The sequence below is a fragment of the Ictalurus punctatus genome, chromosome 1 (genome assembly GCF_001660625.3).
Source record: "Ictalurus punctatus breed USDA103 chromosome 1, Coco_2.0, whole genome shotgun sequence".
Lineage (NCBI taxonomy): Eukaryota > Metazoa > Chordata > Actinopteri > Siluriformes > Ictaluridae > Ictalurus > Ictalurus punctatus.
In genome coordinates, this window is record NC_030416.2 from 30,676,071 (window position 1) to 30,696,993 (window position 20,923).

A 20,923-nucleotide genomic window follows, 5' to 3' on the forward strand; every position below is an offset into this window, starting at 1 on the left:
GTTGAGCGCCATTATGTCGGAGTTTACCCTGGTGGACGAAAGGGTCGCCTCCTTACGCCTACGGGTTGTGGCGGGGGGGAACTCTGACTGTTGTCTGTGCATATGCACCGAACACCAGTTCAGAGTACTTGGCCTTCTTGGAGACCCTTGAACGGAGTCCTGTGTGGGGCACCATTAGGGGACTCCATAGTTCTGCTGGGAGTCTTCAAGGTGCACGTGGGCAGTGATGGAGATACCTGGAGAGGCGTGATTGGGAGGAACGGCCTCCCTGATCTAAACCCGAGCGGGCGTTTGTTGTTGGACTTCTTTGCTAGTCATGGACTATCTATAACGAATACCATGTTCGTACATAAGGAGGCCCATAAGTGTACGTGGTACCAGAGCACCCTAGGGTGAAGGTCGATGATCGATTTTGTAATCGTATCATCTGATCTGAGGCCACATTCTGGACACTCGGGTGAAGAGAGGGGCAGAGCTGTCAACTGATCACCATCTGGTGGTGAGTTGGGTCAAGGGGTGGGGGAAGACTCTGGACAGACCTGGAAAGCCCAAACGGGTAGTGTGGGTGAACTGGGAATGTCTGGAGGAGGCCCCGTCCATGAGATCTTCAACTCACACCTCCAGCGGAGTTTTTCTGGCACCCCTGTGGAGGTTGGGGGCATTGAACCTGAGTGGACAATGTTCAAAGCCTCCATTGCTGGAGAGCTGTGATCTCAAGGTCTTAGGTGCCTCAATGGGCGGTAACCCTCGAACATCGTGGTGGACACCACTGGTCTGGGAAGCCGTCCAACTGAAGAAGGAGGCCTTCCAGGATGTGTTATCCCGAAGACTCCGGAGGCAGTTGTAAGGTACCGACAGGCCCGAAGGGCTGCAGCCTCTGCCATGAAAGACGCAAAGTAGCGGGTGTGGGAGAAGTTCGGAGAGGACATGGAGAAGGACTTTTGGTCACTACTCCAAGGTGCTGGAATGGAGGGTTCGGCCAATAGTCGAACCTCGGATTGAAGAGGAACAATGAGGATTCTGTCCTGGTCGTCTAACAATGGACCAGCTCTTTACTCTCGCAAGAATCTTGGAGGAGGCCTGGGTGTATACCCATCTGATCTACATGTGTTTTGTAGATCTGGAGAAGGCGTATGACCGGGTAAGGGGTTTACTGTGGGAGGTGCTGAGGGAGTATGGGGTGAGAGGTTCCATTCTTAGGGCTATCCAATCGCTGTACGCCCAAAGCGAGAGCTGTGTCCGGATTCTCGGCAAAAAGTCAGACTCATTCCTGGTGGGGTTGGTCTCCGCCAGGGCTGCGCTTTGTCACCAATCCTGTTTGTGAGATTCATGGACAGGATATAGAGGCGTAGTCATGGTGGGGAGGGGTTGCGGTTTGGTGGCCTGATTATCTCATCGCTGCTTTTTGCAGATGATGTGGTCCTGATGGCATCATCGGTCCGTGACCTTCAGCACTCACTGGATTGGTTCGCAGCTGAATGTGAAGCAGCTGGGATGAGGATTAGCACCTCTAAATCTGAGGCCATGGTTCTCAGCAGGAAACCGATGGAGTGCCTACTCCGGGTAGGGAATGAGTACTTGACCCAAGTGAAGGAGTTCAGGTAACTCGGGGTCTTGTTCACGAATGAGGTAACATTGGAGCGGGAGATTGGCCGGAGAATCGGAGCAGCGGGAGTGGTATTGCAATCGCTTTACCGTACCGTTGTGACAAAAAGAGAGCTGAGCCAGAAGGCAAAGCTCTCGATCTACCGGGCAATTTTCGTTCGTACCCTCACCTATGGTCATGAAGGCTGGGTAGTGACCGAAAGAACTAGATCACGGGTACAAGCGGCCAAAATGGGTTTTCTCAGGAGGGTGGCTGGCTTCTCACTTAGAGGTAGGCTGAGAAGCTCGGCTATCCGAGAGGAACTCAGAGTAGAGCCATTGCTCCTTTGCATTTAAAGGAGCCAGTTGAAGTGGTTCGGGCACCTGGTAAAGATGCCCCTGGGTAGGGAGGTGTTCCAGGCATGTCCAGCTGGGAGGAGACCTCGGGGAAGACCCAGGACTAGGTGGAGAGATTATATCTCCTCACTGGCCTGGGAACGCCTCGGGATCCCCCAGTCACAGCTGGTTAATGTGGCTCGGAAAAGGGAAGTTTGGGGTCCCCTGCTGGAGCTGCTGCCTCCGCGATCCTATAACGGATAAGCGGTTGAGGGTTGATAGATGGAAGAATGGATAAGGATCCTATCTGGTATGCATCAGGAATTTCTGTAAGCCTCTTAATGCAAGTCAAACAGTCACAAGAGCAGCTAAATCTACATATAATGGTGCCTTTGCACAACTGCTACTGCCACCACTATACAAAAGCCAGCATTACAACAACAATGGGATCAACCTCAACAATCCAGATGGCAGTTTTGTGGTGCCAGACCACTGCTGTGAAGCTCCAGTCCAAATAGTACAGTACAGACCACCTGTTACGTTATCCAATCTATTTCTGTTTGCTCTATGTGCCATTTGTGTGTCTGTCTGTGGTGGGATGGATTTATTTTGTCCCCTCCCCCTTTTCTAGGCCCCGCCCACTGCATGTGTCACGTTCCGGCTTGCTAGTGGATGATCACGTCTTGTCCATGCCCGCTCCGGCCTTGTGTGACAGAATTGGTTGCCTGCACGTTTCCGGAAGTGTACTTAAGCCTCGTCAGTCATTTCGCCTGTGTATAACTATTTCGCCTGTGTATGACCCTATGCCTGATCTGACTTTGTTTATGCTCTGCCCCTTTAGGATTCGTGTGATACACTTGTGTATATATATATATATATATAAAATTTTATATTCTTGTGTATATATATATATATATATATATATATATATATATATATATATATATATATAAAATTTTGTTAATTAACACACTAATAGTCACCTCTGTAAATAGTGCACGGTTAAGAGTGGTTTGTAGAAAGTCGGCACCATTTGTGTTAATTCTTCTTTTCTCCTGGTTTTGGGTTAGCTAGGGAGTGAGGGAAGATGGTGTATTTTTGTTTTCTTTTCTTGTAGTTTAGTCAGTTTTCTTTTGATAAAGTTAGAGGGAATTTTTGTTTATTATTTTGGCCTGGCCGGCTTCTGAAGAGTGAAACCACTGTATACAGTGGCAAGAAAAAGTATGTGAACCTTTTGGAATTTCATGGTTTTCTGAATAAATTTGTCAAAAATGTGATCTGATCTTCATCTAAGTCAAGGGTATTGACAAATATAATGTGTCTAATATAATAACACAAAAAAATTCTGATCCCTCATGTCTTTAATGAGAACAACCAAAAAAACTCATAGTGCTTGTGGAAAAAGTATGTGAACCCTTGAGTTAATGACCTCAAAAAAGCTAATTGGAGTCTTGTTAAGAAAATGAGTTTGGAGGTGTGGACTACAGCTACTTTGACTGATAAAACCCCTCAAACTTTTGGAGTTTGCTCTGCACAAGGAAGACATGCTTATGTGAGCCATGCCTCACCAAAAAAAGCTTTCAGAGGATCTACGAACAAGAATTGTTGATTTACATAATGCTGGCAAGGGTTACAAAGTGATTTCAAAGACTTTAGAAATTCACCAGTCTACAGTTTGGCAAACATTTTACAAATGGAGACACTTTGGGACTGTTGCTACTCTACTCTACTCTCATTTTGACTGGGCGCCCAGTCAAAATGACACCAAGAGCACAAGGAAGACTCATCAATGAGGTAAAGAAACAACCCCGAATGACAGCTGAAGATTTGAAGGCATCATTGGAACTGGCTATCTCTGTTCATGAGTGTACAATACGTAAAATATTGAACAAGCAGGGTATCTATGGTAGGACACCACGAAGGAAGCCACTGCTTACTAAAAAGAACATTTCTGCATGCCTGAAGTTTGCAAAAGAGCACATTGACACTCCACAGCAGTATTGGCAAAATGTTTTGATGGACTGATGAAACTAATATTGAACTATTCGGAAAAACCACACAGCACTACATCTGGTGTAGAAAGGGCACAGCATATCATCATGAAAACATCATCCCAACCGTACAGTATGGTGGAGGAAACATCATGATTTGGGCCTGCTTTGCTGTATCAGGGCCTGGCCAGCTTGCAATCATTGAGGGGAAGATGAACTCCCAAGTATATCAGACAATTCTTCAGGATAATGTGAGAATGTCTGTATGTCAGCTGAAACTGTGTCGAAGTTGGGTGATGCGAAAGGACAACGACCCAAAACACCAGACCAAGTCCCCAACAAAATGGCTTCAGGGTGGGGTCAACCAGTTATTAATTGTAAGGGTTCACTTAGTTTTTCCACTGCCATTTTGAATGTTGAATGAGTGTGTTCAATAAAGACATGAGGGATCCGAATTTTTTTTGTGTTATTTTAAACACATTATATTTGTCAATACCCTTGACTTAGATGAAGATCAGATCACATTTTATGACAAATTTATTCAGAAAACCATGAAATTCCAAAAGGTTCATGTTGGAAACTCTATTCTCTATTCCCTTAGATATGTATAAGTATGTTTAGGTTATAGTTTAATTTCTGTCTCATGAACTTTCAAGACCCGACTGTTGTGTATGTGCCAGTAAAACATGTCATCATATGAACTTCATATTTTCTGCTAGCGAACATATATGATCAAAACCTGTTGTACTTTCTCGTATTGCCCAAGATGTTTTTCACATACGTGGCCAGACAGTTTAACGGCCATATTATTTCCACACTGCACAACGCCTATGCACAGCTATTTGTACCTATATAAACCTCTGTCCTTCTACAAATAAATCAGAAGTCAACAAAGAACGGCTGAAGGCTGACGGAGGAAAGGTGAAGATAAAGCTGTTATTTGCTTTAATCCTAACAGTTCACATACTTTTTCTTGCCACTGTATATAAAAAAGTGCTCCGTCTGGAGAATAAAAACAAAGCAAACGCAATCTTTGTCTCGCCAACATTTTTCTTTTTTTATTTTATTGTATGTTGCAGCCCGACCTAGACTGGGTCTCCATCCTCTGCTGGCATTCGTGGATCACTTTGGCATAGGAGCTTGGGTGCAGGTACTTCCGACATCGCACCTCTTCGTCTTTCAAACGCTCCAAAACCTTTAGGCAAAAATACACACACAAGAACAATTAAACAGACAGGATTATAAATAATTTAGTACATCAATCAAGCAGCGTCTTGAGCGGCAAACAATCAACCTTGCTGAAATTTCCAATAAAGCTTGTAAGGCTTGAGTAAAAAAAGAAACTAGAGGCTTCCTCATTATAATGACTAAGTCTAATAACAATATTCACTAAAACACAAGTGTAACCCCCAGGGTTTTCCCAGGCCACTACACATTTAGCACATGCCTTGGTGAACAATCCACAGCTCCTACATCGTGTCTTGTGACGTTATGATTGAAAGAGATGCTAGTGGAAATGCTGATTAATACAACCCCAATTCTGAAAAAGTTGGAACAGTATGGAAAATGCTAATAAAAACAAAAGAGGAGTGATTTGTAAATGTACTTTGACTTGTATTTAAACAAAACTCATAAAGACAAAATATTTGACGTTTTACCTAGTCAACTGCATAGTTTTGTTTGAAGTTTATTTTGAATTTGATGCACGCGACACCTTCCAAAAAAGTTGGGACAGGGGCACTTTAGGACTAATAGCGATGTGACAAGTTGAAATAAGGCGGTGATGTGAAACAGGTGAGGCAATCGTCTAATCATAGTATATAAGGAGCCTCCAAAAAAGGCCTTGTCCTTCAAGAACAAGGACGGGTCGAGGCTCGCCAATCTGCCAACAGATGCATGCGCGAAAAATCAACACTTTGAGAACAACAAATCAGTAGGATTTTGCCTTCTACAGTACACAATATAATGAAAAGATTCAAGGAATCCTGTCAAATCTCAATGCGTAATGGGCAAGGCCGAAAACCACTTCTGAATGCACGTGATCTGTCAGACATCACGGTCTTAAAAACCATCATGAATCTGTAATGGATATCCTGACATGGGCTCGGGAATACTTTGGTAAACCTTTTCAAGGCTTTTTTTTTATATAGTACAGGGTGAATTGAATTTTCAAATGACTTGTTTTTTTTTTTTTTTTTGCATTTTCCATACTGTTCCAACTTTTTTCGAATTGGGGTGGCATTATTATTGTACTTCGCAAGAGCAAAAACTGTGAAAACAATGCAAAAAAACAACAAGAGCATAAACTAGGATCTATCTTTAACAGTTAAAAACAAAACATGGCAAACAAAGTGAGAGGTGGACAATACTTCATTACTACACTTAAGTATTATTTTGGTGTACTTGAGTAATATTAAAATTTAATACTTGTATTCTCAGTTACATTTCCAAAAAGAAAAACTTGAAGATGAGAGCACCTGGTCCTACTTCAGTAAAATGTTTCAAAGTGCCAGAGTTCACAAAGTCTCGTATAAAACCAGGCTTCTCCTTTTGGCTCTACCTGATTTGAAAAAGCATGTTGAGCGTGTGAAACTTTGTCAACTGGCTAATGCTAACTGGCTGTTATTTTGACTAAAGCTAGGTGTTTACATTGCTAATGCCAGGTTAGACTAGCATTGACTAAAATGGATATAAAAAGCTTACACACCTCTGTAAAAACGGCAGGTTTTAGTGATGGAAAAAAATGAAACCAAGTTAAACCATAGCAGAACCCTTTTCACCTTTATTGTGAAATCAAGTGACAAAAACAAACAGAAATCTTTTATGGGGAAAAAGAAAAACAAAAAACTTCCAATACCCAGCTTGCATAAGTGTGCACAACCTTTTAGAATTGGGAAAGTGGCAGTGTTCAGAATACACCTGCCATTAATTAATGTGATTGATTGATTACCCCCAAATAAAGTACAACTGTTCCTGTAGGATTTTCCTGACATCATCTTTGTACCATCCAAATGGAAACGCCTTGGGCTGCAATGAGCTTACAAAGCAGGTATGGGATTTCATTGTTGAAACATAATTTCAAGGCGGTGGATATACCATCCAATCTCTTGGTGAGGTCATACAAATCACATGGGTTTTTATTCCACTCCTATGCAGATGACACTCAACTCCACTCTCCTTCCCCTCCCTCGGACACTCATGTTTAGCATATCTGGCAGACATCTCATTGTGGATGGGAGCTCATCATCTGAAACGTAATCCCAGCTAAACTGAACTGCTGTTCATCCCAGGTGATTCCTTCCCATACCGTTATCTTGTGATCTCTCTGGACAACTCTCAGATCTCACCTTTGGTCACTGCGCACAACCCTGTGGTAACCACGGTCAATCAACTGTCCTTTTCCTCTCACACTGCTAATTTGACACGCTCGTATCGATTTCTCCTTTACAACATCAGAAGGATTCGTCTAACCCATTTCTATACACCACAGGCCACTCAGGTGCTTGTTCAGTCCCTTGTCATTCCGAGACTGGACTACTGCACCTCCGCAAATGATCCAGAATGCAGCTGCACGTCTTGTTTTCAACCTTCCTAAGTTCTTCCACACCACCTCATTGCTACCTACGCTCACTGTACCGGCTTCCTGTAGCTGCCCGCATAAGATTTAAAGATTTGATTATTGCCTACAAAACCGAAAATGGACCAGCACCCACCTACCTTAAAACACTTATCACACCCTGCACTGCACCATGCTTCCTCTGATCGTAGCACTGCTCAACAGGTCCTACCATCTCTCAGGGTACAAGGAAGGCATGCATCAAAACTCTTCTCTGTTATGACACCTAGGTGGTGGAATGAACTCCTCCCTAGATGTGTGTAACCCGCTCGTCGAGGGCAGGTCACTTATTGGGGTATTACAGCGAGTGATGAATTGGGCCAGAATTGGGCAGATCAAAATACTATAGATTCACTCGCTGGAGCCACAAGTTGGATGACGACAGTGAAGTAATATGCCAGACACACAAATTAAGTTAACTTCATACATTGTATAAAATAACCAAAAGGAACAAATATAGCAGTAAGGAAATAAAATAAATAACAAATTAGAATCACAAACTTAAACTAAACAATTATCAAGTATATGTACACTACACAATTATTGAGCTAACACAACATCTTTCAAACAAAGTGTTTCAAACAGAGTTCACAGTCCCTCGGTTTACCGAGTACCAAGTCAGTGCAGTCTGAGTGTTTCCTTTGGAGGAGGACAAGTGTCAATGTGCACACAGTTCTACCTGATCCCTTGAGCCAAGGAAAAAATAAATCAAAGCTCTCAGATGCAGTGTGCTGAAATTGCAACCTCCTAGCTACAATCAGGTTCTAGGTCAAGTTGGGTTGGCTAGCCAACCATTACTGGAACAGTTTCTCTGAGGTTATCCAGAATCTTCGCAGACGGATCGGACTCCACCGTATCCACGGTCAATCAACATCTGAACTCAACATTAAAACTTGACCAATGCAAGAGAACGGCACATTACTCTAGAATGCCTTCCAACTTAAACTCTTTTATGGCACTCTACACTGTTGGTAACTTACACCCGTAACAGCAGCATCAACATACCGCTACGATGCCTCAGTTACTACCGAGTCTCTTCCTATCTCCCTCACTAGGTGAGAGGCGGGCTCAGCCATCCCATTGGCTGGAATGTAGCAACTCTCACTCCTACAGGCTGATGTCCTAACACCACCCTGACTTCATTTTGGATCATACTAATAGTCACTCGGGACTTATTTATTTATTTATTTAATCTATTTATATCCAAGTTTTACCCCTGGGTTACATGTGCTTCTCTTGCTATATTACCTCCCCAACAGAATTTTTAGGCTGATAGTATTCTTAGTCCTGATCTAGTGAATCAGTATCAGGATGTAATTATTGATAGAGACTTCAAAGCACTTCTGTAAGTCACTCTGGATAAGAGCGTTTGCCAAATGCCATAAATGTAAATGTACCACACAACATTGTAAAGACAATAACCAACAAGTGAAGTAAACGTGGCACAACAGTGGCTTTACTAAGAACAGGAAGTCCCTCTAAAACTGATGAGAAGACCAGGAGAAAACTCATCAGGGAGGCTGCCAAGAGGCCTACAGCAACATTAAAAGAACTGCAGCAATTTCTGGCAAGTCCTGGTTGCTCCCTACATGTTGTGGTCTGATGAGGCCAAAGTTGAACTTTTTGGCCATAATACCAAAAGATATGTTTGGCGCAAAACGAAAAACACAGCACATCACCATCAGAAGCAAATAGAACACCATCCTCACGGCAAAGCATGGTGGTGGCTGCATCACGCTCTGAAGCTGCATTTCTCCAGCTGGAACTGGTGCTTTAAGCAGGGTGGAGGGAATAATGAACAGCTCTAAATACCAGTCAGTATTGGCTCAAAACCTTAAGGCTTCTGGTAAAACACTTAAAATGAAGAGGAATTTCACCTTTCAGCATGACAACGACCCAAAGCAAACCTCCAGATCAACAAATAATGAGGCTTCACCAAAACAAGATCAAGGTTTGGGAATGGCCCAACCAAAGTCCAGATCTAAATCCAACTGAAAATCTGTGCGGGGAGCTGAAGAGAGCTGTACACAGGAAATACCCAACCAATTTGACTGTGTTAGAATTCTTTTGCAAGGAAGAATGGCAAAATATTACTAAGCCAAGTTGTGCCAAACTCGCATGAAAAACAAAAAATGTAAAATAACCCGGTTGCATAAGTGCGCACACCCCTAAACTAACACTTAGCTGAAGCACCTTTACATTTTATTACAGCATTCAATCATTTTGCGTAAGTATTAGTTTAGGGATGTGCACACTTATGCAACCGGGTTATTCTACATTTTTTATTTTTCATTTCCCCCCCAAAAATGATTCGTATTGTTTTTCACTTTAATTTATAGGTTGCAACTTGACTGCAATAAAAGGTAGAAAAGGTTCTGACATGTTCTATCTTGGTTTGATTTTTTTTTTTTTAACATCATAAAACCCTGCCATTTTAACAGCAGTGTTTAGACCTCTTATATCCACTGTAAAAGTCCAATTCTAGCTAATGGTAAACATGTGCACACTTAGACAGTATGATGGTTTCAAGCAAAAGTTAGTGTCTATAGAAAAAAACCCATCTTGTAACAATTTTAGCTATAAAAACATGACTAATTTGATTTCTTGCATTAAAAACCATTGACTTTTTAATGATTGAGCACATAAAGTGGGAAAATTTTTTACTTTCACTTTAGTAAATATTTTGGCTGGACACTTTCACTTTTATTTTTACTTTTCCACTTAAGTATAATTTCTCAGTATTTTGTCCATCCCTGGGCAGGAAGGTACGGGTCATTGTGTTACCTTTTCCATGTACTGAGAGCAGTTGGACTCCTGCTGTAGGTTGGAGGCTTCTTGTTTGTAATACTCTCCTGTTTGTGTCAGAAACGGCCGTTCAAAAATCTCCTGATAAAACTAAAACACAGGGAATGGTTCTCATGTGGGTCACGTGTGCAGATACTTTCAGTTTTGTCTTATTTGGAATGCTATACAGTGTAAAAGCAAGCTATTTCAGATTCGTTAGTCTTTTATAGCACGTGAGTGCACAGTTCATAAACTGTAAACATATCCAAATATCACAGAAACATGTAGTCCTGTATGAAACCTCACCAGCACACAATGCTCTAACTATAGAAGCGTTATTTCACAGGTACTCACCTTTAGAGGAAACTTTTCCTTGTATTGTTCAACATGAACAAAGGAGTTGATAACCCCGTGGATTACTTTCTGATTCGGATTCTCCCCACACCGATCACTAGGAACATTTTAACTCAGTATTACAAAAATACTCCTCGCTCAGACTGAAACTAAATCAGTGCATAATAGAGAAGCAGTTCATCAAGATGAGACGGACAATATTAGCTCATAAATGAAACACAAAAGGAGTAAAAGGCGATATCGACTCTGTCTGATGCTTTAACCTACTTTTTGATTTCTTTCAGGAGCATTCGGATCAACACGGCTTGAAGAGGCTCAATCATCAGTTTCCTCCACATATCAAGTGCAAGCTGGAAATGTCAAACACAAACATCATAATTTTCAATAAAAATAATAATTTGGGGTCTAAGAATGGATTTACACCTTATTTGGATTATCTGGATAGAAAATATAAACTCAGAAACGTCTATATAATTGCACTCGAGATGCTAAAAAAACACTGCAAGATATCCGAGATGCCTTAGATACTTGTGCAAGAAATTAAACACTTGGGAGATGTGCTGTTTTAGGAAAATAATCAACAGGGTGGTGTGAGAGGCGTTTCCAAGGTTGATTATTATCTATTCCTCCTAACAGCATGTATAAGGCATAAAGCATGTATATACAGTCAATGAACACTTTAATAGGAACACTACAGGGTCGGGCTCAGACTGGGTCGGGCCTCACTTTGCTGTCAAAACAGCTTCAATTCTTCATGGCATTGGATTCCACAAGACCTTGGAAACATTCCTTTGAGATTCTGGACCATGTTGACATGATTACATAACAATTCCTGCAGATTTCGCAGGAGCACACTGCGAATCTCCCGTTCTACAACATCCCTACTGGAGTCACATCCGGTCACTCATTGTCATGTTCAGGAAACTAGTTTGAAACGACTTTTGCTTTGTGACATGGTGCATTATCATGCCGGAAGTAGCCATTAGAAGATGGGTAAACTGTGGCCATGAAGGAATGCACATGATCAGCAACAATACTCAACTACACTGTGGCATTAAAGCATTGATTGATTGGTATTAACGGGTCCAAAGTGTGCTAAGAAATCATTCCCCACACCATCTCCACCAGCCTGGACTGTTGACACAAGGCAGGTTGGGTCCATGGATTCATGATGTTGGTGCCAAATTCTGACTCTACCATCTGTGTGCCTCAGCAGAAATCAGGATTCATCAGACCAGGCTATGTTTTTCTAGTCTTCACGTGTCCGGTTTTGCTGAGCCTGTGCTCACTGCATCCTCAGCTTTCTGTTCTTTGCTGACAGAAGTGGAACCCCACATGGTCTTCTGCTGTTGTAGCTCATCCACCTCAAGGTTCGACGTGTTGTTCGTCCTGAGATGCTTTTCCGCTCACCACAATTGTACAGAGTGGTTAACTGAGTTAAAATTACCTGAGGCTGCCCACCCGTATCTGCACGATTTTATGTAGTGCACTGCTGCCACATGATTGGCTGATTAGATAATTGCATGAACGAGGAGCTGTTCCTAATAAAGTGTTTGATGAGTGTATTTATTTGGATATATAAAAATTAAACATGTACGTTTCCACAATCTGCTCCCACCTACTATCATTTCCTTCTTGATTTGTAGGCTGCAAATAAAAATACATCTGCCACCAGGCGTAGTGCTTTATTTAAACCGTAGGTGTGTGCTTTTAATCATGGCTGAAGTGAACACCTTCCTCTTAGGAAATAATAAATAAATAAATAAATAAACGAGCAAATCTGGGATTTCCAACGGCGCAATCATTTTTTGCACAGATTAGAAAAACAAGGAACAAGACAGGAAGATGATTGTCAAATGTTAAGAGCTGATTTGCATGGTATGCATAATATAGCAATCAGATTTCAGAAATCGAACAAAACACAAACAAACGCGGTTAAAAATCGAACCCAGATACCAGACACGTGACCTTGTTGTGTCTATGCCAAGTCTAAATTCCTGAAACAACCGAATCGAGTCGTTTGTGTAATCTGGACAACCGAACAACGTGTAATCTGGAACTCTACGTCACTTCTGCATTCTTCAAACGAGTCGAACGTAACAGCTTTACCAGAGCACAGTAGTTTGTCTTTGGGAGAGTGAGTGTTTCTGTACCTCTCCGATCTCCATCAGTGGTTCATTCATATCGACTCCTCCGTAGCCGTACTGCAGACCTGCCACGGTCAGTTTGTTCTCCTTTATAAACTGTGTGTTGAGGTACCTAATGGGAAAAAAGAAAAAAAAAAAATCACTACATGAACAGCAGCAAACGAACACAAACAGCATCCCACAACAATATCCTGCATCCCACAACATCTGGGTCAAATGGCGATGACGGAAGATAACAATTCCAGAGAAAGTATGAGCCACTGATGAGCAATATTTTTAGAAGACATTTTGCTCTGTGTGAGTCACAATGCCAGAACTCACAGCTCAGTGAAGTGACCTTAATATGACTTTTTGCCAAAAATTTCATTTACACAGTTTCCCTCTTGTCCAAAATGTGTTTAACTGTAAAGTTTGCTTCATGTTTACTTTCAGTGATTAAAAAGTGTTCATTGCTATGCCAGCTAACCATGGCTATTTTCCTGATGAGGAACAGGTTAAAATGAAAAAGCAGGAGGATCTTCACCCGTTGGAGTGGCCTATTTGGCAGCGGGTGTAGATGATACGGTCCGAGCGATTATCCGAGTAGAAACAATGTTTTCTACCAACAACAGAAATCGCTGGAAGACTGAAGGAAAGAAGCCTATGTTTCCATGGCAACTACTCAACCAATAAAACGACCCAGTGTTAAGCCTTTAATTAAACGTAAAGACGTTACAAATGAAGCGAACTGTACATCTGTAACGCTTCGGTTTACAGTAAGCTATGCTCTAGAAAAGAAAAGCTTTCTCTCTACGCACCGATATAAGCAGTCCATGTAGTCAGCACCCTTACTGTACTCCTCCCAGTATCTATGATACATCAGCAGCACTTTCTCCTCAGACTCCAGCACTTTCTGCAAACACAGACAAGGCCGTCGCGTCGGTGGTGGAGTAGTGACAAGTAAATGATGAGTAAACGAGCAGGAGATAAACGTTATTACTACAGGCACACGTGATGAAGTCTAACGTTAGTCCTTACCTTATATAGTTGACGGACATGACTTTCCAGAAACACTTTAGTCTCCGTGTATAGCCGTTCACCCAGGGGTTCTGGGTATGCGACACACAACGCGTAAATATCACTGAGACCTGCGGTTAAAGAAACTTTACAGGATCACAGTCAGAATCTAGAACATTTGGTAGGATTAAGATCTTTAACCGTGCAGTAAAATCCCCCAGCGTGAAATTAACTCGCTTTACATGTGTGTTCAGAATAAGAGTTAAAGAACCACTCCAAGCTTTTCTATGCTCTGGCTACCACATCGGTGTAATAACCACAGACAATTCTGATGTTTTCCCGTTCCACTTACCAGTCCCTCCAGGATTTCACGCAAAATCAACAAACGCCACAATATTCGGATATATACAATATACAGAGCATGGCAACATCACAACCTGGCACCATTATACATTCCGTCGTCTTCTCTGTTATTCCAAACTCCTCTTTACGTTACTTGGCTTTACGTTACTTGGCTTTACGTTACTTGGCTTTACGTTACTTGGCTTTACGTTACTTGGCTTTACGTTACTTGGCTTTACGTTACTTGGCTTTACGTTACTTGGCTTTACGTTACTTGGCTTGGCTTGGCTTGGCTTGGCTTGGCTTGACGGGACGGGACGGGAATTTATTTCAACACTTTCACACTTTAATGCTTTAATGCCGCGCGATGTGCGCAGCAACGCGAGGGGTTTAAGTAAACAGTCTCTTGATTGCCGACAGCTGGCGACACGTCACCCAGCTTTACTGTCCATGCGCCCCTCAATCATGTGCACGTGCGCGTTCTCAAGCTGCTCGTGCACGCTGTCGCCACAGCACCATCTGCCGGCGGTACCATAACACTGGGTAAGTAACTGGAATGATTTTTGACTGTGTTCTTCCTGGGCAGCCAATCGGCATGGCAGGTAGTGCTGCTGCCTCCGCGTTCGATCCTGAGCTCGGGTTACTGTGTGTGTGGAGTTTTGTGGAAAGTTACTTCCAGGTGTGTGTGGGTTTCCCAGATGGATGAATGAATGAATGTATGAATGAATGAATGAATGTATTGCTTTCGTGTTTAAATGTACATTTGAAACTTATACTAACTGTAATGGTTGTATTTTTAAGTTTGCGCTACATACACTACCGGTCAAAAGTTTAGACACACTCATTCTTTATTTATTTATTTTTTCCACATTTTATAATAATAATAAAGTCATCAAAACTCTGGAGTAACACAAATGGAACTATGGGAATTATGTTGTGATAAAAAAATACAAAATAAATCAAAATAATTTAGTATTTTAGCATCTTCAAAATAGATGCCCTTTTTGTCTAGAATTTCCAGAAATGTATTCTCAGCATTTTCTCGACCCATTTCTTGAGGAATTTCCCTGAGATATTAATATTTTTTAAACCGTATTAAAGGAGTTCACACCTATGCTGGACACTTATCGGGTGCTTTTCAGAATATTTTACTCCGAGTCGTCCATTTAAAAAAAAAAAAAAAAAAAGTAAATAAAATGTTAGTTTTCTAATGAAAGAAATGAATATGTCGGCACAATTATATTTTTGTCTACAACACTGATTTAAAACATTTAATCATACACCTTCATATCAAAAGGCTTTTAACATCACGAGAAACATTTTAGTCAAGTGTCCACAAACTTTTGACCGGTAGTGTACTTGTAACTTAATAAACTGCCATTAGTCTTCAATTATCAGCACAAGGGAAACATGCCAAAATTATTCTGTCGGTAGAGATAAAAAAGTAAACTTTGTAAAGTAGACTGAGTCTCTAAGCTCCTAAAGCATTTATCACACCAAACCGAGCGTAGCCTGTCCCCAAGCTCCTCTGTGAAAGGATACGAGAAGCGGTCATTCCACGTAGCTCTCTCTACGTAATCCAGCATCACCACCGCCTTGATGGTGGTGAGCAGCTTGTTCCAGGTCTCATCAAAATCCACCACCCGTGGCTTTAAGGACATCGTGCAGCTCCCACTGCAAACTGCTGGAACAGCAAAGGAAGAGGTCATAAAATGCAAACCATCGATCATCCAATATACAACGGCGATACAAACACTAACTTCGGGAGTGGTGGTGATAATTTCTTACAAAACAACCACTAACTACATGACGAATGATCACACGGTGAAGGACACGGAGTGAGTTTCCAGAACTGGGGACATTATTACCATGGAGATATCAAAGATTAAAACATCTAAATAGAGACTAAACACGATGCCACTCAGTTTAAAGTTCCCATGAAATGGCAGGAGAGCGGTGATTTGATTCCCTGTGTTGGTGTATTTCCTTTTGAAACAGGAAGTCAGAATGACAGCGTGATTTACACACGATACGTAAACGCCACACATCACCGCCAACTCTTTAAATATGGAGAAGAGAGAAGATGTTAACGAGAGGCTTTATTTATGTCCGAGGAGGAGGATTCCTCACCGCCTCACCGATTTAATTAAACGAGAAACTGGAAACGAAGACACCGTGTGATTTTGGAGTCGCCGTACACGCGTGAGGTCGAATGTCAGTGGCACAGATGGTGACGGAGAGCTTCCCGGCGAGATTTTGCAGTATGCAACCGATGCACACTACACGAGTCAAACAATCCCATAATGCAACGGGACTGGTGCAGATGAGCTCAGAAAAATAAATAAATGAATAAACGCAGAAGACAGCGTCGGCTCTTTTTAAACAGGACTTGTTTAACAAAACCCGAATAAACTGTTAACTTGTTTAAGATTTTTGTGTTTATGATGATGTCAAAGGTCACATGACAATGCTAACATGGTGGATGTAGTGTGTCCAGAATTGTAGTCATAACACACACACACACACACACACACACACACACACACACACACACACACACACACACACACACACTGACTAGTACGTACTGTCACAGTATGTGATTTCGGACACAGCCCATGTGTGAAGATGCACGGCTGAACCATGTTTGCTGTGAAGGAGCGGATACTGTAGATCAAGCCCCTCCCTCCGGGGGCAGGGCAGAGTAGGGGAGGTGGAACATTCAGCTCTAGAGAGCATTAAATTGGACGAAAACAAGACTAGTACATGATGAATCACGTAAAAACGTTAATCATTTTCCTGTAATTGAGCTATAAAATGAAAAGCAAATATCTCCAAAACTACACGTGTTGCTGTATTTAGACCATGTATAGTCCATGATATTGGTCTTGAGAGCTGTGAAATGTTATTTTCTGATGCATGTAAAGGATAAGGATTTATCAGAAAACCTGACTGAAGTGAAATACAGCTCAAAGCAAAGTGTGTTAACGCTTGCACCAGGCACAAATATACAGTAATGAGAGAGTTATTATTATAATCATCAGTGGTGAAAATTATTTTGTGACTGTTTACGACACCAGGCACATATTTACATTACGCTACGCTACAACTCAACTAGCGAACACAGGCCCGGCTAGTTAGCTACACGGCTTAGCTTTAACGGTTCTGCCGTTCAGTTTTGGTTTGAAAATGATCGACTTAACATAGCAAGCAGAGCACTTTGAATGTTTCTTGAAAATAAAGTTCAAGGCCCGCACTCTGCTGCTTCAGTCCAGCCCGTGGACTCGGAGCCGTGTTGCTGAGTAACTACACAACTTAGCCGAGCTTTTAGCTACATCCAGCCGAGCGCCTGGAACCAGCTCCCTTTTAGAGGGGTTTCAGAGATAAAAAGAGAAATAATATACAACATTAAATCACATATATCATCACATGTAAGGTTTTCGAAAGGCTATAGACTGAATTTTAAAAAAGTAGTGTGAGGGAAATTATTCATTTTTACATAATAAGATTGTTGTTCTTGTTCTATTTCATTCTCATCAGAGGATAACGCCTAAGAAGGCCATGTCATGTCACTGAGATCAGTACAGAATGTTTATCTGCTTACAGAGACACAAACATGTTCTTCTGTTCAAGGTTCATCTAAACATCTTCCAAAATCCTAAAACAAAGCCTGTTTGAACTGCCTCAAACTGCTTCTTATCGGTACACAGAATTATGTCATGCTCTGCGTTTCATATATATAGTAGTGGTTTAGTACAAAGGCTTCAGAGCGCTCTCATTATTTTATCCTGTTTAATTCTATCCTGTATTAACCATCTTTCTGTAACAAACCTTTTTACCTTCAGAGGACGAGTCTACGAGTGTTGTCTAATTTCCACGACAATTGGGCGTCTCCTGGCTGGGCTGCGCGAGTATTCCTGGACAACAAGCAAACCGGAGGACGCTCGTGGAAAAGTTTCACCCTGAAGTCTGTGTTGATGCAAAGACGGTTTGCCTTTGTTGTGCAGAGCGAAAGACCTTGACTGGTACGAATCATCAAGAATTTAGAATTAGAATTAGAATTTTATGAAGTCATTGTGTATTGCTGTCTCTATGGAAGGGAGTCAATGATTTAGAATTAGAATTTTATGAAGTCATTGTGTGTTGCTGTCTGTATGGAAGGGAGTCAATGATATAAGAAATGCGCGTATTACATTGAGAGAAGTATTACATGGAGCGATTTCTTATAAAAAGTTCCAGGAACTTCGCCTCTGCGATGGCAGAAATATTGGTGATTCTTAGATCACAGTTCCAAAACTAAGATATATACCGATGGGTATATATATATATATATATATATATATATATATATATATATATATATATATATATATATATATATATATATATATATATATATATATATATATATATATGTGTATATATATATATATATATATGTGTGTATATATATATATATGTGTGTATATATATATATATGTATATATATATATGTGTGTATATATATATATATATATATATATGTATATATATATATATATGTATGTATATATATATATATATATATATATATATATATATATAGAGAGAGAGAGAGAGAGAGAGAGAGAGATAATAACGGTAAAAATATTTTCTAACAGAAAGAGTCCGGTTCAAGCAATGAATAAGTAAAGAGAGTACTTATTAAGAAGTGCAAGAGGAGCAGTATTTTTACGGCGGATTATTATCAAGTGGAGTGGCATGCCCCATTGAGTCAATGGAGTCAGTGGTCACGTGCAGTCAGAGGAGGCAGGGGAAGCAGTGCCTCCCCTGTATCATCATGAAATGTAAAAAAAACCAAATAATGATTAAAATAAATAAATAAATAATTGTACACTGATCTGTGATAGAAATGTAATTATTGTATGATTCCAATCATTCCAATGATTTTTATAGTCAATATCGCTGAATTTGTGTATTTTCCTGTTCAAATACGGGGGAAAGACGCGAAAGGAGGCAGCGTCGAGCTGAGCCTCCTCTCGGATTGCGCAATCCCTCACAAACTGGGTTGAGCTGCTCATTTTTTTTTCTCAACTTGAGCAAATGCAATTAATCTCTCTGTATGTAACCAATGTAATGTTTGTACACACTTTTATTATATGTCCTCACATTCCTTAGTCTATGTCATGTATTTCACGTATATGTATAACATATTAGTCTTGCTGATCTGACATAACACCGCAGTGAAAAGCAGGAGGGGAGGCAGCCAGTACCCCTGCCTCACTGGAGGGGGTGTGTGTGAGCATACGGGCTTGTTCTTCTTCACGTATTACATACAAATGGCATTGTGGGGAATATGCTAGTTACAAAATTCAAGTTGAGAAAGTTAAGTGCACCGCATCAGTCCGTTTGTTTTTATTTTTTGCCCTGACTGCAAAAATGGAAGATTATATATATAAGCTAAAACATTTCTCAAAACTGAACTTTCAATCAAAACTGGAAGTGATAAATAATGGAAGACCGATGCTGGAGCTAAAATATTTGCGACAAACGACGGGACAGAAGATAACACGCTCTTTTCAATCGGGAAGACTGGCTGTGTGGTTGTGCTACGAGAAACCTTTTCTGCTTTCCCTGCCTTTTGTTCTCAATGGGTGACAATGTCTGGACTACAACGGGATTTTGTAACTTGAAAAATATACCAAGAAGCCTCAGCAGACATGAAAGTTTACCTCCAGAGGACACGTCTGCGAGTGTTGTCTAAGTTCCACGACAGTAGAAATGTATAAAATGCAATCTGTAGTTGAAAATGTTATATTGTCCAAACGAACATTTTAAAACTCACCTATTCAGTGATGGTTTCGTCTAGAAGTACGGTAAGGAAGTCAGGACAAGGACGCTCGAAGTTCGAAAGCCTTGACACTGAGTAATGACGTAATCAATGCGTTGCGATGGAAGTGAAGAAACGTCAATCTTTTTTTGTTTTTGTTTGTTTGTTTGTTCATAAAAATGAAAAATTATAATATTTGTTAATTACAATTAAAGACTCGATACAGAATGAGAATTATATATATATATATTATATATATATATATATATATATATATATATATATATATATATATATATATATATATATATATATATATATATAAAGTTTTGTATACAAAGCTTTAAATATGAATTCAGTTCTAAAATGATCAGAAATCCAATACTTGGTGGCTACGCTGCATTTCAAATACAGTGAATCAGATTCAGATTCAAAATTTATACATTAAAACATCCGAACACTTCAGAAAAAGCAAGCAAAGACAGATTTGATTCATTTTATTTCAGTATTTATTTCCATTATTTTATGCCCATGGTGGATTGGGATGTGATTCACTGAATTTTAAATACAATATGTGGCCAAATGTCTGTGTACGACTGACTCCATCCATCCATCCATCCATCCATCCATCTGCTGTACCACTTATCCAACAGGGTCGTGGGGAACCTGGAGCCTATCCGAGGGAGCATGGGGTACAAGGAGGGGTACACCCTGGATGGGGTGCCGATCCATCGCAGGTCCACTCACATGCACATTCACACACCCATTCATACACTACTGACAATCAGCCTACCATGCATGTCTTTGGACTTGGGCAGGAAACTGGAGTATCTGGAGGAAACCCCACCTGCACAGGGAGAAGAACATGAGCTCCGCACACACAGGGAAGCAGCAGGATTCGAACACCCCAACCCTGGAGGTGTGAGGTGAACGTGCTAACCACTAAGCTCCACTCTTCTGGGAA

The 20,923-nt window shown here is 41.0% G+C and overlaps 1 protein-coding gene across 4 annotated transcripts; it reads right to left on the reverse strand.

Annotated features, from left to right (window-relative positions):
- Positions 1-4,950: 4,950 nt before the first annotated feature.
- Positions 4,951-18,177, reverse strand: LOC108271994 (cullin-2). 4 transcript variants are annotated; one of them, XM_053683810.1, is made up of 9 exons: positions 17,990-18,177; positions 15,693-15,831; positions 13,830-13,932; positions 13,610-13,704; positions 12,819-12,924; positions 10,933-11,015; positions 10,666-10,762; positions 10,312-10,422; positions 4,951-5,106 (listed from the first exon to the last, which is right to left on the reverse strand). In XM_053683810.1, exons 2-9 carry the CDS (start codon positions 15,809-15,811, stop codon positions 4,975-4,977), a joined length of 846 nt encoding a protein of 281 aa, XP_053539785.1. In that variant the 5' UTR covers positions 15,812-15,831; positions 17,990-18,177; the 3' UTR covers positions 4,951-4,974. The 4 variants fall into 4 exon arrangements, with proteins under 4 accessions (XP_053539785.1, XP_053539789.1, XP_053539790.1 ...); XM_053683814.1 differs by having other exon boundaries at positions 15,693-15,834; positions 17,990-18,079; XM_053683815.1 differs by having other exon boundaries at positions 15,693-15,834; positions 17,982-18,050.
- Between the last annotated feature and the right edge of the window lie 2,746 nt (positions 18,178-20,923).